General features: G+C 36.9%; 2 protein-coding genes across 11 annotated transcripts in view; both read left to right on the top strand.

The window, feature by feature from the left end:
• Nucleotides 1–8597, top strand: part of LOC101742387 (golgin subfamily A member 6-like protein 25) — a 53145-nt gene extending 44548 nt beyond the window's left edge. For 5 of the 10 annotated variants that reach the window (XM_062675868.1, XM_062675870.1, XM_004925100.5 and 2 more), the window contains 4 exons: nt 2494–2625; nt 4729–4860; nt 6446–6543; nt 8038–8597. In XM_062675868.1, the coding sequence (XP_062531852.1) occupies nt 2494–2625; nt 4729–4860; nt 6446–6543; nt 8038–8228 (553 nt within the window). In that variant the 3' untranslated portion in view covers nt 8229–8597. Of the gene's footprint in view, nt 1–1384; nt 2300–2493; nt 2626–4728; nt 4861–6445 lie in introns of those variants that run through there. The other 5 variants (XM_062675872.1, XM_012689532.4, XR_002430367.3 and 2 more) reach the window with 4 other exon arrangements.
• A 2362-nt stretch (nt 8598–10959) lies between these two features.
• Nucleotides 10960–14448, top strand: LOC101737987 (large ribosomal subunit protein mL43). Its single transcript, XM_004925071.5, has 3 exons — nt 10960–11592; nt 12355–12461; nt 14069–14448. Exons 1-3 carry the CDS (start codon nt 11456–11458, stop codon nt 14374–14376), a joined length of 552 nt encoding a protein of 183 aa, XP_004925128.1. The 5' UTR covers nt 10960–11455; the 3' UTR covers nt 14377–14448.
• Nucleotides 14449–14451: the final 3 nt, after the last annotated feature.

Below are 14451 nucleotides of genomic sequence, written 5' to 3'. Positions count from 1 at the left end.
CTACCGGATCGAAATCGCGACCCGCTGAGAAGACCCGGCGAGAAACTCAGCGGGCTGATGCATGGGTTAGGTTGCACGGTGAACTCTTTGTCGAGTTCGACGAGTACGGTTACCGGCGTCCCTAAGCCTGCTCCTAGTATTAGAGCTGAAGGCGTCATTTATTTTAAGTATCAATTAACTATTTCCATAAAACATGGCACACGGTAGAATACCTAGTGATACCAGAGATGACAAGATTAAAATACATATTGATATGTTATAATACATTTACAGTACTAAGTACACAATGTATCAATATCAATCTATCAATGCAATATTTACTGATGGTGGTGAGTCTTGTGAGTCCGCACGGGTAGGTACCACTGCCCTGCCTATTTCTGCCGTGAAGCAGTAATGCGTTTCGGTTTGCAGGGTGGGGCAGCCGTTGTAACTATACTGAGACCTTAGGACTTATATCTCAAGGTGGGTGGCGCATTTACGTTGTAGATGTCTAGTCCTGGTGTTAAGTAATTACTAGAGCCCATCTAGTAATTACTTAACACCAGGTGGGCTGTGAGCTTGTCCACCCATCTAAGCAATAAAAAAAGTCTTCAAACGTCTGGTTCACATACACATGTGTCTATCTCTGCACGAAACATTTCCTTAGTACTAATATTAGTAGTCATCTTTGCCCCTGCATCAATCACTATACCCAATTGAACCAAACTAAAAGATAAAGTTCGACGCAATAAGATGAGAACATTGTCAATGTATACGAAGCCAATTAAATACGCATTTATGAATAGCTCAAAGACTAGTCATTGGATCTTGATAGAACTTAAATGGGCTCACGTGAGAAACATCAGGTTTAAAATAAAAATCATCAGAATCGATTCACTTGGAAAAAAGTTCTGAAGTATTCTTTTTTTTTTTTAAGTCGAAGTAGGCGGTAGGCAGCGACGACTGTGCCCCTGGCGTTGCTGATAGTGGGCCGTATACCTACAACGGCCATAAAAACAAACAAAATATTAGATAGGATGGATAGAAAAAAATTCGTTCAAAAATAGCGATTCTCAATTGTTTTTTTTCTTTTTTTATTGCTTAGGTGGGTAGACGAGCCCATAGACATCTACAAAGTAAATGCCGCCACCTACCTTGAGACATGAGTTCAAATGTCTCAGTTTTTACAGTACGTGGGGGGTACTGTAAAAACTGAGACATTTGACCTTTAAACCGAAACTCATTACTGCTTCACGGCAGAAACAGACATGGTGGACCCGTGCGGACTCACAACACGTCCAACAACCAATTAATAACGCAAATTATAATTTTGCGGTGATGATTTTTATTGCACGATGCTATTCGTTCGAATTGTCACGTCGCCATCTTGTCGTGAATTTGACAGCTGCGGCAACATGGGCGCCGTGCTGACGGTCGTCGGAGCGTGCGTCGCCTGTGGCTGTCTCCGGCTAGCAATGGCGGCCCTGCTCGTCTCGCTAGCGTTCTTGTGTTACGCACGATACGTCAATAACAATGAAGCAAAGAGAAAATAGATTTGTGCGAACAGATTTCTTTGACTTTAGACATAATTGCAACTAATTTTACGGCTTAAACTCGCTTGACAAGACCTAAAAAATGTATAAAACATTATTTGCCGTCTTAACAGTCAAATTTAAATACTTGCAAAGTGTACTCTTTTTGAACAAAAAATAGTTGGTCACCTTAGTTTTTTATGACCGTTACATTACAGTAACTCAAGGTTTGTGTACTCCTATCTCTTATTATTGGTATTATTGTTTCTTATTCTTATTCTAACCTTAATTATTAGTCTCACAATCACTGGATAAATGATAAAACGCGGTCAAATATTGAAAAAAATTGCACAACGATACGCACATTCATTACTCTTAAAAAATAACTGCTATTTTTATTAACAAATCTATTAAGTAATCTGTGCTGTTGTAATTTTTTAGTATAATAATGGAATTTTAGTATAACAGAGAAAATTGGCATTACACGCCCGTTTTTAGTTGTAAGTTGGATTGTGAATATTAAAATACTGCCAAAATTGGACTGACTTCACGAAGCATTTTATTTTGTAAAATTTGTTCATCGATTTTTCATTAGACAGGTAATTTAAAAAAAAAAAAACGTTTATCAATTCTCTAGTCATTTTTATCATGTGAATTAATACATCATAGGTGATTTTTTTACTTCATAACTGTGTGTTGGTTAATAGCTTTATTTTTATATTAAGAAATAACGAGAATTAACTTGGCGTATGTACTCTAAATATAAACACATTAATAAATACTAGAAATTCTTTTATTTTACCGTTTAAAAAAATACTGATACTAAAATAAAATAAAATAAAAAGTTATAGAATCTATGTTGAGATATTAACAAAAAATTTTGACAGAATTACTTAAGGTCACGATACAATGCAAACAACACAAAACAGTTTTTATCCCTTATTTTTTTTTAATCCCTCCAAATTCGTAACTAACTGAACAGAGAGGCGTTGGCGAGAGAAAGAGAATTGAGAGAGAAGAGATCAGAGGATTCGTCTAAAGTGAAACAAATCGAAAAATCGTCTAAGGAACAAATTGAGCATTTGACAAGGAAATGCGCTTGCCTGAGAAAGCTGTAAGTAGAGATTTATACTTCCCCAACTTTATGATGTCCTAGTACATATTTTTTATGTTTTGTTGAAGTGAAACTTCCTTATCGGCGTTGGAAAAAAATTTACCGTCACATTTTTCGGTTACGCGTCACATTTTTCCGTTACGCGCCATCTTTTAATTAACGGCTGTATGTTCTGAAGTATGGATGCGCATTTGAGAAACCGACCTCATGTCTCAAGGTGGGTCACGGAATACATTTTGTAATTGCAATAATCCCAGGTAACCCACTTAATATCACGTGGACCGTGCTATTATTGTTATTACGTAAAATAATAGGAAGAAAAGTACCAGGGTATTATGATATCAAAGAGATGTATTATTATAACTTTACTCTGACGTACAGCCTTCTTTATTAATTAACGGCTGTATGTTCTGAAGTATGGATTCCGATTTGAGAAATTGACCTCATGTCTCCAGGTGGATTACGGAAATCATTTTGTAATTCCAATAATCTCAGGGAGCCCACTTAATAATATCACGTGGACCGTGCTATTTATTACTGTTATTACGTAAAATAATAGGAAGAAAAGTACCAGGGTATTATGATAGCAAAGAGATTTATTAATAATTAACGGCGGTATGTTCTGAAGCATGGTTTCGGATTTGAGAAATCGACCTCATGTCTCAAGGTGGGTCAAACTTCACGAACCTCAGGAACCCCATTTAACACCACGTGGACCGTGCTATTATTATTAATTTATAGGAAGAAAAGTACCAGGGTATTATGATATCAAAGAGATGTATTATTAAAATGCTGTAATAATCTTAGTAGCAAAAAGGTAAAGTGAAATAATTGTATTATTTGTATTCATGTCTATGATAATAAAATCCTTTTGTTTAAACTTTATCTAATTTAGCTTTATTTAACCAATTTCTAGAAAGTTGCATGTAGATCATTTTTCGAAAAATAAGGCCATAAACAAGTTTCACTTCTTACGTGTGTACACTAGTACACGCACACATTTTTATTTATTTATTTAATGTATCAATAATAATCATTAATTAAATTATATTTTTAATTTATTAATCTAAAAACATACAAAATTAAATAGGAACTTTCAATACAAATAAATATAAAATTAGCTCGTAAAAAATTTGGTCCAATAAAGTTAAAGAAGTTCTTTTAACTTTATTGGATCAAAATTTTTATAATGAATATTGTAATTTTATTTCGTAGTAAACGCAATACAGTGAAATCTAATTGTTCTTACTTTGTTAATTTTTGATATTAAATTAGCATAGCCGGCCACGTGTTATTTAGAAACAAAAAACTTAGCCACAGCAACGTGTGGCCGCGTCTGCTAGTTTAAACCGCGCCAATAAAGAAACGAATCGAAAATGGCGTCTATGTACCTGCACTGACAGATGGTAGGGTCAACAGATAAAAAGAAAGATAGAAAGAAAAAGTTGTTTATTGTAAAAAAATATAAAAAGACAAATGAGAATGTACTTTACTTTGGTGCCCTGGCAGAGGGACAAAACATCAAAATAACAACGAACAAATGCAACAAATAACAACAGAATTTGAAAAAAAACAGAGCGCGTCGAGACAATGTGAGAACAAAGTCAGAACTGATATTTTTTTGCATTCAATACGAGCCGCGACTGTGTGCGACTAAAGACAGCAATAGCTTAGAGCGAGAGCGCATGATCGCCGCCGCCATTTTAGATTCGTTTCTTTATTGGCGCGGCCTATATAATATGTATTATATTTAAACCAGGGGGACTATTACCCACTTTGAGAATAAGTTATATTTTAGCGACCCCATTTTTTCCCCTACTTATAAACCACTATAATGAGAGCTCAGTCGGTGTCTAAGAGTCCTCCTAAATGAAAATGCAGATCGCCTCCCAAGCATCTACAGAACGCCCCCATTTTTTTTGGGCCCCCCTTTGAGGCCACCAACGCCCACGAAGGGGCGTTATCACCCACATTGGGAAAGGCTGATTTAAACGAATATAAGTATGTTTGTCAGTCTCCGGTATCCACAACACAGGGAATCCTAATTTGGGACCGCATCGGGCTTGATTTGTTCCCAGTTATTTATTTATTTATTATTTACAGTTTCGACGACGTGCGCTCCCGGCTGACGGCTCGCGAGCGCACAGCCGAGCAAGAAGCACGCGCCAAAGACAAAGAACTAAATCATTTACGCGCCGAAGTTGCTAGACTCACTAAAATACTCGTTGAACAAAGGTAATAATGAGTATTGCATCGCGACATTACTCACAGACACAGTCCGCTGAGTTTCTCGCCGGATCTTCGCAGTGGGTCGCGTTTCCGATCCGGTGGTAGATTCTGCACTGCTCTTGCTAGGGCCAGTGTTAGCAAATTCCCTCAGGTTGAGTCCGTGAGTTCACTTACGCGTCCTGGCATAGCTGGAATAGCCTTAAGAGGCTAAGGGCTGCCAGCGAATAGGTAATGCTTTTTTTTATTGCTTAGATGGGTGGACGAGCTCACAGCCCACCTGGTGTTAAGCAGTTACTAGAGCCCATAGACATCTACAACGTAAATGCGCCACCCACCTTGAGATATAAGTTCTAAGGTCTCAAGTAAAGTTACAACGGCTGCCCCGCCCTTCAAAATGCAATGCATGTTCATAGACGCTAAACGGTTAATAAGTATTCTTCTTCTTCATTGTCGATTACACCTCACCGACCTCAGTAATGAGTACTGAGGGTCGTGACCACCTTGGTCCAGTTTTTGCACCAGCTTCACTAAGTCAGTCACCATTATTACCACTAAATTAATAAAATAAAACAATTCACACAACTTCCTGCCCCACGTCTCGCCAAAAATAGCCGTCTCCAACTGATGTTTTGTCTCCACCTTATCCCATTAGGTGGGGTCGGCACAGCGATTTTTTCTATTCCACTCTCTTCTATCAACTGTCATATCAACACTCACTTCTCTCTCCCACTCATGTCGTCATTCACACACTCCATCCATGTCTTCTTCGGTCGACCTCTTCCCCCTCTACCTTGCATAACCATTTCTATACATCTCCTATAGTAGAATTATTTTGCCCGTGCAGTCATTTGGGTCATAAAAATCGGAGCGATGAAGCGAGTATTTCGCTCTCTCTTCCACTCACGAGCCTTATGGACGGGCATAGTGATGCGCATTATTGTTGTCGATAAGCGTTATCGATAGTGTATTTAGTTTTGTCATTTTGTAGGTTAGTGATAAAAATGAAAGAAAAAATCACTAATCGAACACTTACACCACATACCGCCGCAGCAAGTTAACGAGAACGGCAGAAATTAACACTTTGTAACTTTTCGGGATCTATTCTTATTTCAGTGAAAAATTTTAACACATTGCTGATAACAACACGTGCAAATATTATTTTGAATAAATTCTGCCGTTTTGATACAAAACAAAGGAGTAGCCATTGTGTCACTAAAGAAATTCAGAGAACGAATGCATAAAAACACATTTCTCTTCGACATAATGTACTATAATTTGCAAGTAAGTACAAATGACTCATATCATAACAATGTCTCATCACCCTTCGTATACCACCCCGCCGCCGTGTACCTACCTTCGATGACTCATTTGTTTTTATCGATAATGGCGTTGCGCCCGCGCCTAGCTGGGCTATGTTTTATGACCCAAACTGCACGAACAAAATAATTCTACTATAGTCACATGCATCTTCTCTCTACCCATCACATGTCCATACCTCGCTAACCGTCCGCTCTTTGATTTGTTAATTACCGGGGCTACTTTCACACTTCCTCTGATATTCACCGCCAGTTCCGACTTTCTAAAATTCCAGTGCTCCCACACTAGGCACGAGGACCAGAGCTGACGGCTGCGAGACGATCCTGAAGGCCGAGGAGCTAGCCAAGACCGAGGGCATCCAACGCAAGAAGGGTATGTCACTGTGACCGTGTACATAATAGGTAAGACTCTATACTAACTGGCCAGCTTATATTAACATGTCAATAATTTTTACAGGTGCTCACATCACTAGAACATCTTAGGATAATCTGTTAGGTCAAAATTTAAATGTGAACCTCTTATTCTCCTGGTATTTATTTTTTTCGATAAAATAAATCAGCTAAAATTTTGCGTGTAAACTCTTTGTATGTATATTCTCCTGGTACTTTTTTCAAACCTGTTAACACCCACATACCCGTGCGCCACATAGGCATGGAAACCTCAAGCATGAGGTTTGGCCCGTTGCCCGAAAAAAAGAAATTACATTAGCAACTCCAAAAGTCACCAAAACAGCGCAGCGTAGCTATGAATGTGACATGATTGCGCTACTCGTGAATGGAGTTAAGGTGTCATTCGAACAATTTATCGTCGTCGCGGCCTAAAGGATAAGACGTCCGGTGCATTGGTATGTAGCGATGCACCGGTGTCCGAATCCCGCAGGCGGGTACCAATTTTTCCAATTAAATGTATGTGATAAATGTCCGAATGAAATGTCAAACCAATGTTCACGATTGACTTCCACGGTGAAGAAATAATCGTGTATTAAAAATCAAACCCGCAAAATTATAATTTGCGTAATTACTGGTGGTAGGACCTCTTGTGAGTCCTCACGGGTAGGTACCACCACCTTACCTGTTTCAACCGTGAAGCAGTAATACGTTTCGGTTCGAAGGGTGGGGCAGCCGCTTTAACTATACTAAGACCTTAGAACTCATATCTAAAGGTGGGTGGTGCTGTGTGGGTGGTGGGTGGTGCAGTAACCAATTAACACCAGGTGGGTTGTGAGCTCGTCCATACATGCAAAAAATATATGCGGCGCCATCTTTGATATTACACCACTTGCTAACGAGGCGTCGCCACGGTCGGTCGCTTTCCGAGAGATAGTTCTTCACCCACAGTGTGCAAAGCTTAAATAAATAAAACGCGAACCCACTGGGCAATCATGAGTTCACAGATCCAGAGCGTCACTCAACTTTTAACTCCGTCCCGTAGCCGTAGCATTCAATACACAATTTTGAATGTTTTTAATAAAAATGATATTGTGAAATTCATGTATTGAAACTACAGATTTCGAGGTTAGAATTAAAAAAGCAAACGTCTAAGGGTGCTTACACTGTAGCGATGTGTGAATGTAAATATACATTTGTAAATAATATTAATATGTTTAACAAATTAATTTGGTGGAATAAGCATTATTAAGTTTATAATGCGAAGTAATTCGCTTACTAAGGTCATAATAAGACTTCTACTAAAATACTTTCCGTTTTTGTAGATAGAAATTTTGCTTTAAAATACTTCGCTATGTAGATGTAACTTACTTATTTTCTTTTAAAACAAAATCTCCCTTCACAATGTTGCAATGAAGGATGGTTTAGAATTTTAAGGCGAATGCTAGCAGTCAACGATACATTAAACTTGATTTTAAAGGTGGATCACTCAAGACGCCCGAACCGATAAGGAAACGCCCGACATTGCCGGAACTGACACCGCTGCCGCCGGAAGCGCGTCGCACGCTGTACGATTACGGAAGCGGACGCAGACGAGCGAAGAGCGTCGATCTACCGGCAGTACAAGTTCCGGTCAGGATAAAACAACTAGAGGAGAGAACTAAAGAATAAATTCGAACCTTTCTAAATGATACTACTACCTCTAAGCTCTGATAGCCTGGTACTAGCATTGCTATAGCGGAACCTTAAAATACCTTCTGCCGGCAAGTTTCCACCACAATCGACCAGACTCTTGACGCTGGACCTCAAGCCTCAAGCCGGCGGTGATACTGAATTAAAACCACTTTACGTATTTCTCAATAGTGAATGTTTTATGCAAGATATTGCCCTATATGTAGATATTTTTTGTTATAAAACAATATGGCTTTGTACTCTTTCGTTAAAGCTAATTTATAAGTTAAAGAGTATTTAAAGTATTATTTAAAATGTTTGTACAATACAAAATATAGAAATAATAAATCGAAAATGACTTCTCCAAAACGTCTTTTTGTGTACAATTTTTTAAAGAGTATATTTTTAAAGAATCCTTCATAAACATAAACTTTTCTACCAAATAATTCTTTTAATTAACTCGATACTACCTACACATTTATACAATTAAGTTTCTCGCTGGATCCTCTCAGCAGGTCGCGATTCCGATCCGCTGGTAGATTCAGCGAAGCACTGCTCTTTCTAGGACTAGTGTCAGCAAGTTCTTAAGCTGAGCCCGTGAGCTCACCTAAGAGTATGCGCGTATTTAGAATAGTACCTTAGGCTATAAACTACTAGTTAAGGAACGAATGAAAAACGAGAATGGAGATGTGAAAAACAATTCAAAATTAACAGCACGTATTACGCTTTTTAAGCGACTTGATCACAAAATAAGTAGTATAAATTAAAAAAAAAAACAAATACCCATAATTAATAAACCGAATTGATGAAGGAAAACCAATGCGGGAAAGTCGATTTTTAAGACATATTCCCCTCACTGAGGGGCCCTCAGACATCTGACGTTCAAAAATTAAATCGAATCTGTCAATGTCAAAATTGTTACTATGTCAATTGTCAAACATCAATAAAGATTCACGTTACCTACCTACTAAAACAAAAAAAAGCTCTATTTGTCTATAACACGCATATTTTAATAAACAATCAGAAACTTTCCAACAGTTTGTAAGCTCTATAATAAGATGGAGGACGCTCTCAACTCTATATTATATTTTACGTGTGCTACCTCAGAGCTTGTTTATATTATAGATGAACCGATTTTTATGATTTTTGATTTGTGAAAGTCACCCATTTAATTCAAGTATCAAGAGCCGACCAATTGTTTTTGAATTATCCATATTAATGCGTATTCAATTGACCTCGGTTGCGTTGACGATATTCTCATTTTGTTTTGTTGAAGTCGATTTAATTATCTAAAAGCCTAAGAATCATATTTAACGGTGAAAGTCTGCAGAGTACGTGAGCGTTCAGAGAAATTTGTTTTGTGAAGCATCCGTTTTTTTATTTAGTGCGATACGATGTATTTACTCTTTCTTAGTGTATAAATATTTTTTAATAAAAATCGAGAAATAATATTATCTGCTGTTTGTTTCATTTCAACTTTCATTCCTGGGTCCGTTCTTTTCCGACAATAAACGTTTTAATCAGTTTTTCTTGATCGTTTTTCTTATTTTATTTTATTTCCTAGATGCGTTGACGAGTTCACAGCCCACAGAGTTAAGTGGTTACTGGATACCATAGACTTCTGAAACGTAAATGCCGCCACCCACCTTGAGATATAAGTTCTAAGGTCCCAGTATTGTTACAACGACTGCCCCGCCCTTTAAACCGAAACGCATTACTGTTTCACGGCAGAAATAGGCAGGGTGGTGTGGTACCTACCAGCGCGGCTCACAAGAGGTCCTACCACCAGTATGAATGTGCATTGTCCGCATTTTATGTCTCGAATGAATGCCACAAATTGGGGCATTGAACAATGCAAGGTACTGTTGAAAAATAAGAAAAACTTGAAGAAGAAGCTTGAAAAGTAAACACCTACCTACCAACTTCTTATAACTCGAAACAGTGCGCTTAGTGAGAGTTTTTTAACGTTCTCGATCGCGTAAACGTTAACTCAAATTTGTATGGAGTTGGAACAGCGCCCCTAGCGGAAACGTAAGAACGCTGTCCAACTCCATTCCTCAGTTTAAAAAAAAATAAAAAAAACTCGCACTTCAACTAAGCACAAAATTCAGCCAAATTTTTATTTCAAATCCTCAGTCATGGGCATGAAAAGGGGTATGTTCGTCTGCCTAGAAGGGCAGTAAGAAGCTGTTTGGAGATTTTACTTGTTGATTATGTTTACGTTGTTAGATTCAGCGAAGCACTGCTCTTGCTAGAGCCATTATTAGCAAATTCTTTCAAGTTTAACCCGTGTGCTAACCTACCGGCCGTAAGTAATCAGGCTACCAATGATTAGGTAGGGAAAAAAATACTACTTGGATACATGGGTCATTAATTAGATCAAAGTCACGATTTTATTAAAATAACGACTATTCCACACAGCATTCTCTTGTAAAAGTTAAGTCAATCATTATTCTCGTACAATCGCTATGAATAATAAAATATAGCTGCAGGTAAACTAGCTGTTGGTGTCAGTAATACCATAATATTTAGCAATGGCAGGCTTTGCGCACAAGTTTAAATGAGAACTTTTCACTAACTCAATTTAATTAAAATTTTATCAAGATTAAAATAAATTTAAATCATATTATTGATGCAAAATACCAAAATACCATTAATTCGTTGTATCGCAAGAACTTGTTGCATAAAATTACTCTTTGACAAGAATTCTTCAAATTCCATTAGAGACCTTCCATTTAAGGTCCCTTTAATGAAACATGCTTTTCTATTTGTGTTTATATTAAAGTCTCAACCAGTTTTTATAAAAGTTAATGCCAAAGTATGTAAATTTTCTTCATCCTTGTTTTAAACTTTTTCTTTTTTGACTTTCTCAAAATAGGTTGAAGTGTTTTTATAAAAATGTGGTAATAGCCACAACATTCTGAACATTGAAGAAATTTATCTTTGACGGGAACTCTATTAGGAATATCTAACTCGTTGTTCTCCGCAACCTTACAAACATCAATATTTCTACGAATATGTCTTCCATTTTATAATGTAATATCATAATATTCGTAATATAAATGCTAAATCTGGAAATTTGAATAAACCGAAATTTCCACTATCTATCAGAAAAACCAAACGCAAGCTGTCAAAAATGTCATTTCCAAATAACAAAGCGTAATCTATGCAGGGCATAGCATAACATAACCCAAGAATTTAAATGCAAGGGTTGAAATACAAAATAAATGTCGGCTAACAACCTATTTTTAAAATCGGCGTTCGTCCGTGCGCCCTTGAAAAATGGCGTAGGACGATACGTGTGTCAATTGCAGAGAATAGTCTTCAAGTTTTGCAAATCCAACGGAGCCAGCCGTGGTATGAGGTTAGAAAAACATTGTATATTAAATAACAGTCGAGTACTTGAAATAAAAAGAGACTATTGCCAACCATGAACATAATTAACTAATAACTAGTTAAACTTCCTTGGCTTTCACAGAAATTTTCATTCGGGAATAATTTCTTAGTCCTGTGTAATGGAAACAGTAACAGTTATAGCACGACATACTTGCTATTTAAAGACCTCAATTACTAATTAAAACCATAAAACCTTGTAACATTCAGGCTTAGTCACGACCAAATACATAAATTTGATATACATAAACTAAAATTATTTCATAGATTCTCTTCATTCTTGTATCTGTCTCACAAAAAACTTTTACATAATCGAAATATTAATACTAAACTGTCCTAACTCTATAGGTTAAGACCTATAGTGTGTCTACCTACCTATAGTGTAATAATACCAATAGTGTCAAACACCGATCATCGTTGGCGTCAAATCCGTCGCTTGCGTCGAAGTGCTCGGCAAGTAAATGAACCTATAGACACAGCCTACTGAGTTTCTCGCCGGATCTTCTCAGTGGGTTGCATTTCCGATCAGGTGCTAGATTCTGCTAAGCACTGCTCTTCTTGGGGTTAGTGTTAGAAACATCCTAAGGTTTGAGCCCCGTGAGCTCACCTACTAATAGCCTCTCAAGGTTATTAGAATAGGTGGGAAAAAGAAAAAAAGAAAAAAAACTTAGTGGTAGGCCAACAACAAGGATATTGTTCGAAACTGTTCTTATTATTAACACTTATCTTTCAGAGACTTCATAGAGCAAGATTTGGTTGATTTCTCAAAAGACAACCCTGGAGTGGTGGTGTATTTAAAGCCACGTAGACATCGTGGGCCGGTCATAGTTGGGGAATATTGTATGTATTCTCATTAATTCACATTATTCCAATTTGTTTAATATTATGTTTTCTGTATTAACTTTAGTATATTCTATAAACATTTAAATATTTTATTAATTAAATATTCTATGTAAATTTTTATCTACTAATAATATTTATCTTTAAAGTTTTCTAAAATTCTTCTGTTAATTATTTGTTAGTGCTGTTCTTAAAATCACAGATTCGCGTATGGAAAAACTGATAAACTTTTTTTGGTATTTAAAGCACCCATCATTTTTGTGCATACTGTGACATTGGCAAAATCAATGCCAAAGGTGTTGGAGCCAACTTTCTTTATAAAAAATACTAACTATTATTGTTTAATTAAATTAATTAGAAGCTTAAGATATTGAGTAACATATTACATGTTCGGAATGCCAGTAAATAGTTTAATTGCAAAGCAACAATTCATTCATTCATTCAACAAAAAACCGGACGGTTTCTTGTTCAGGTATAATTTGGGTTTGGGAGGAAAAAGATTTTACAATAAAAAAAAAGGATGCACATCTCGTAGCTGACAGTTTATTATTGACCACCATAGAAACAAAACTTAAAATTATAAAAATATACATGGCAATTGTTGCTTTGCAATTAAACTTTTTTCTGCCGTTCTGAACATGATTAACCCAGTGACATGTCAGTATTTTTATACATGAGTACTTAGTAATCCTTATAGGAAGAGAATAAGACACATATATTGAACCTATAGCCCTCGGTTCAGCAGATAGGATAATTATTGCACCAGCAAGTCAGTCCTCATTACTAACTAATGATTCTGCATGCCTCATTTGAGGGACTACATTTGAATGGTAGTCGTTGCCAAAATTCTCGTGGATTCTATAATAATGATGATGAAATTTTTAGTTAAAACTTTTTTGGTTGGGAATACAGCCCATCTGTTGGTAAGTAGTCACCGTTGCTTATGGACGTTACCACTGCACAAAGGCACAGCCCAGCATCTGCCTACTATCAAATATCAACTAAGTTTAACATATTGGGTTGGCAGAGAGATTTTAGATCTATTAGTATTCCTCCTACATTTCATTAACTTCCTCTTCCATTTCCCTTGAAACTCTATATCGAACTTCTCCCTATGGTTTTCCAGTGCTGTCACATTTTTCCTTTAAACAAGGCTTAAGTAACGTATTTCGACAATAGGCAGGGCCACTGTTCCCTAGATTTAAATGTGTCTATGGCAGTATCCACTTTGGAGATTATTATATTTTATTATTTTATTATGAACTTAAGCACATATGTTGGATAATAAATAAGTTCACTATGTCTCTGTCTTTATACAAACCGCACTTAGCAATCCTTTTATAAAAAAAGTGGTGCGCGTGAATGAAGCGAAACTTCTTTTTCGGTGCGTGGTATTGTGGTTTTCTTCATTTTTCATCCTTAAATCAGATTGCTTTTGTAATAGGGAATGCTGTGTGTAAAAGATGCGACATCTTCATCATTTGTATTATATGTATTTTAAATTATAGGTAGACAAATAAATATATAATTGTTTTTTAAATACTTCATTAAAATTACACTAAAGATGTACAGTACGCTTATGTTCCTCATGAAAGCTCCTCTTTCAGTGAACGGGGACAGATTGTGGATGAGCGTCCACAACAAAACCCACGAGGAGATCGTAAAATGGGTCGAATTGTTCCGAACTCAACAAGGCAACAACTGGAACTCGAGACTCCGCAAGTACCAGTACACGAACCACCCCTCGGTCCAAGGACCCTGGACTCCGTTCACGTTCAAGGACCCAGAATTGAACACGGCCGAACTACCCGACGTGAGATTCGGTAGTAACAATCGACTACCCGCAACGGCAACTGAACAGTTGAGACTGATGTTCGAGAAACAAAAGTTGGATGAATTAAAAACGGCGGAGTGAATATAGATTAGTGCTCTGTAGTTATAGATTATGTGTGTTAATTATATTAATATTAAATAATGTTTTGTTTTATAT

The sequence above is a fragment of the Bombyx mori genome, chromosome 24, assembly GCF_030269925.1.
Source record: "Bombyx mori chromosome 24, ASM3026992v2".
NCBI classification, from domain to species: domain Eukaryota; kingdom Metazoa; phylum Arthropoda; class Insecta; order Lepidoptera; family Bombycidae; genus Bombyx; species Bombyx mori.
The sequence above is the reverse complement of the archived record's forward strand: the minus strand, read 5'-3'. Positions and strand labels throughout refer to the sequence as shown.

Bases quoted from the DNA above. Each gene is read 5' to 3' on its own strand.
- LOC101737987 (XM_004925071.5), top strand. From the start codon at position 11,456: ATGTCGGCTAACAACCTATTTTTAAAATCGGCGTTCGTCCGTGCGCCC. The intron at 11,593-12,354 runs GTTAGAAAAACA...CTTATCTTTCAG, and splicing joins GGAGCCAGCCGTGGTATGAG to AGACTTCATAGAGCAAGATT. The intron at 12,462-14,068 runs GTATGTATTCTC...CTCCTCTTTCAG, and splicing joins GGTCATAGTTGGGGAATATT to TGAACGGGGACAGATTGTGG.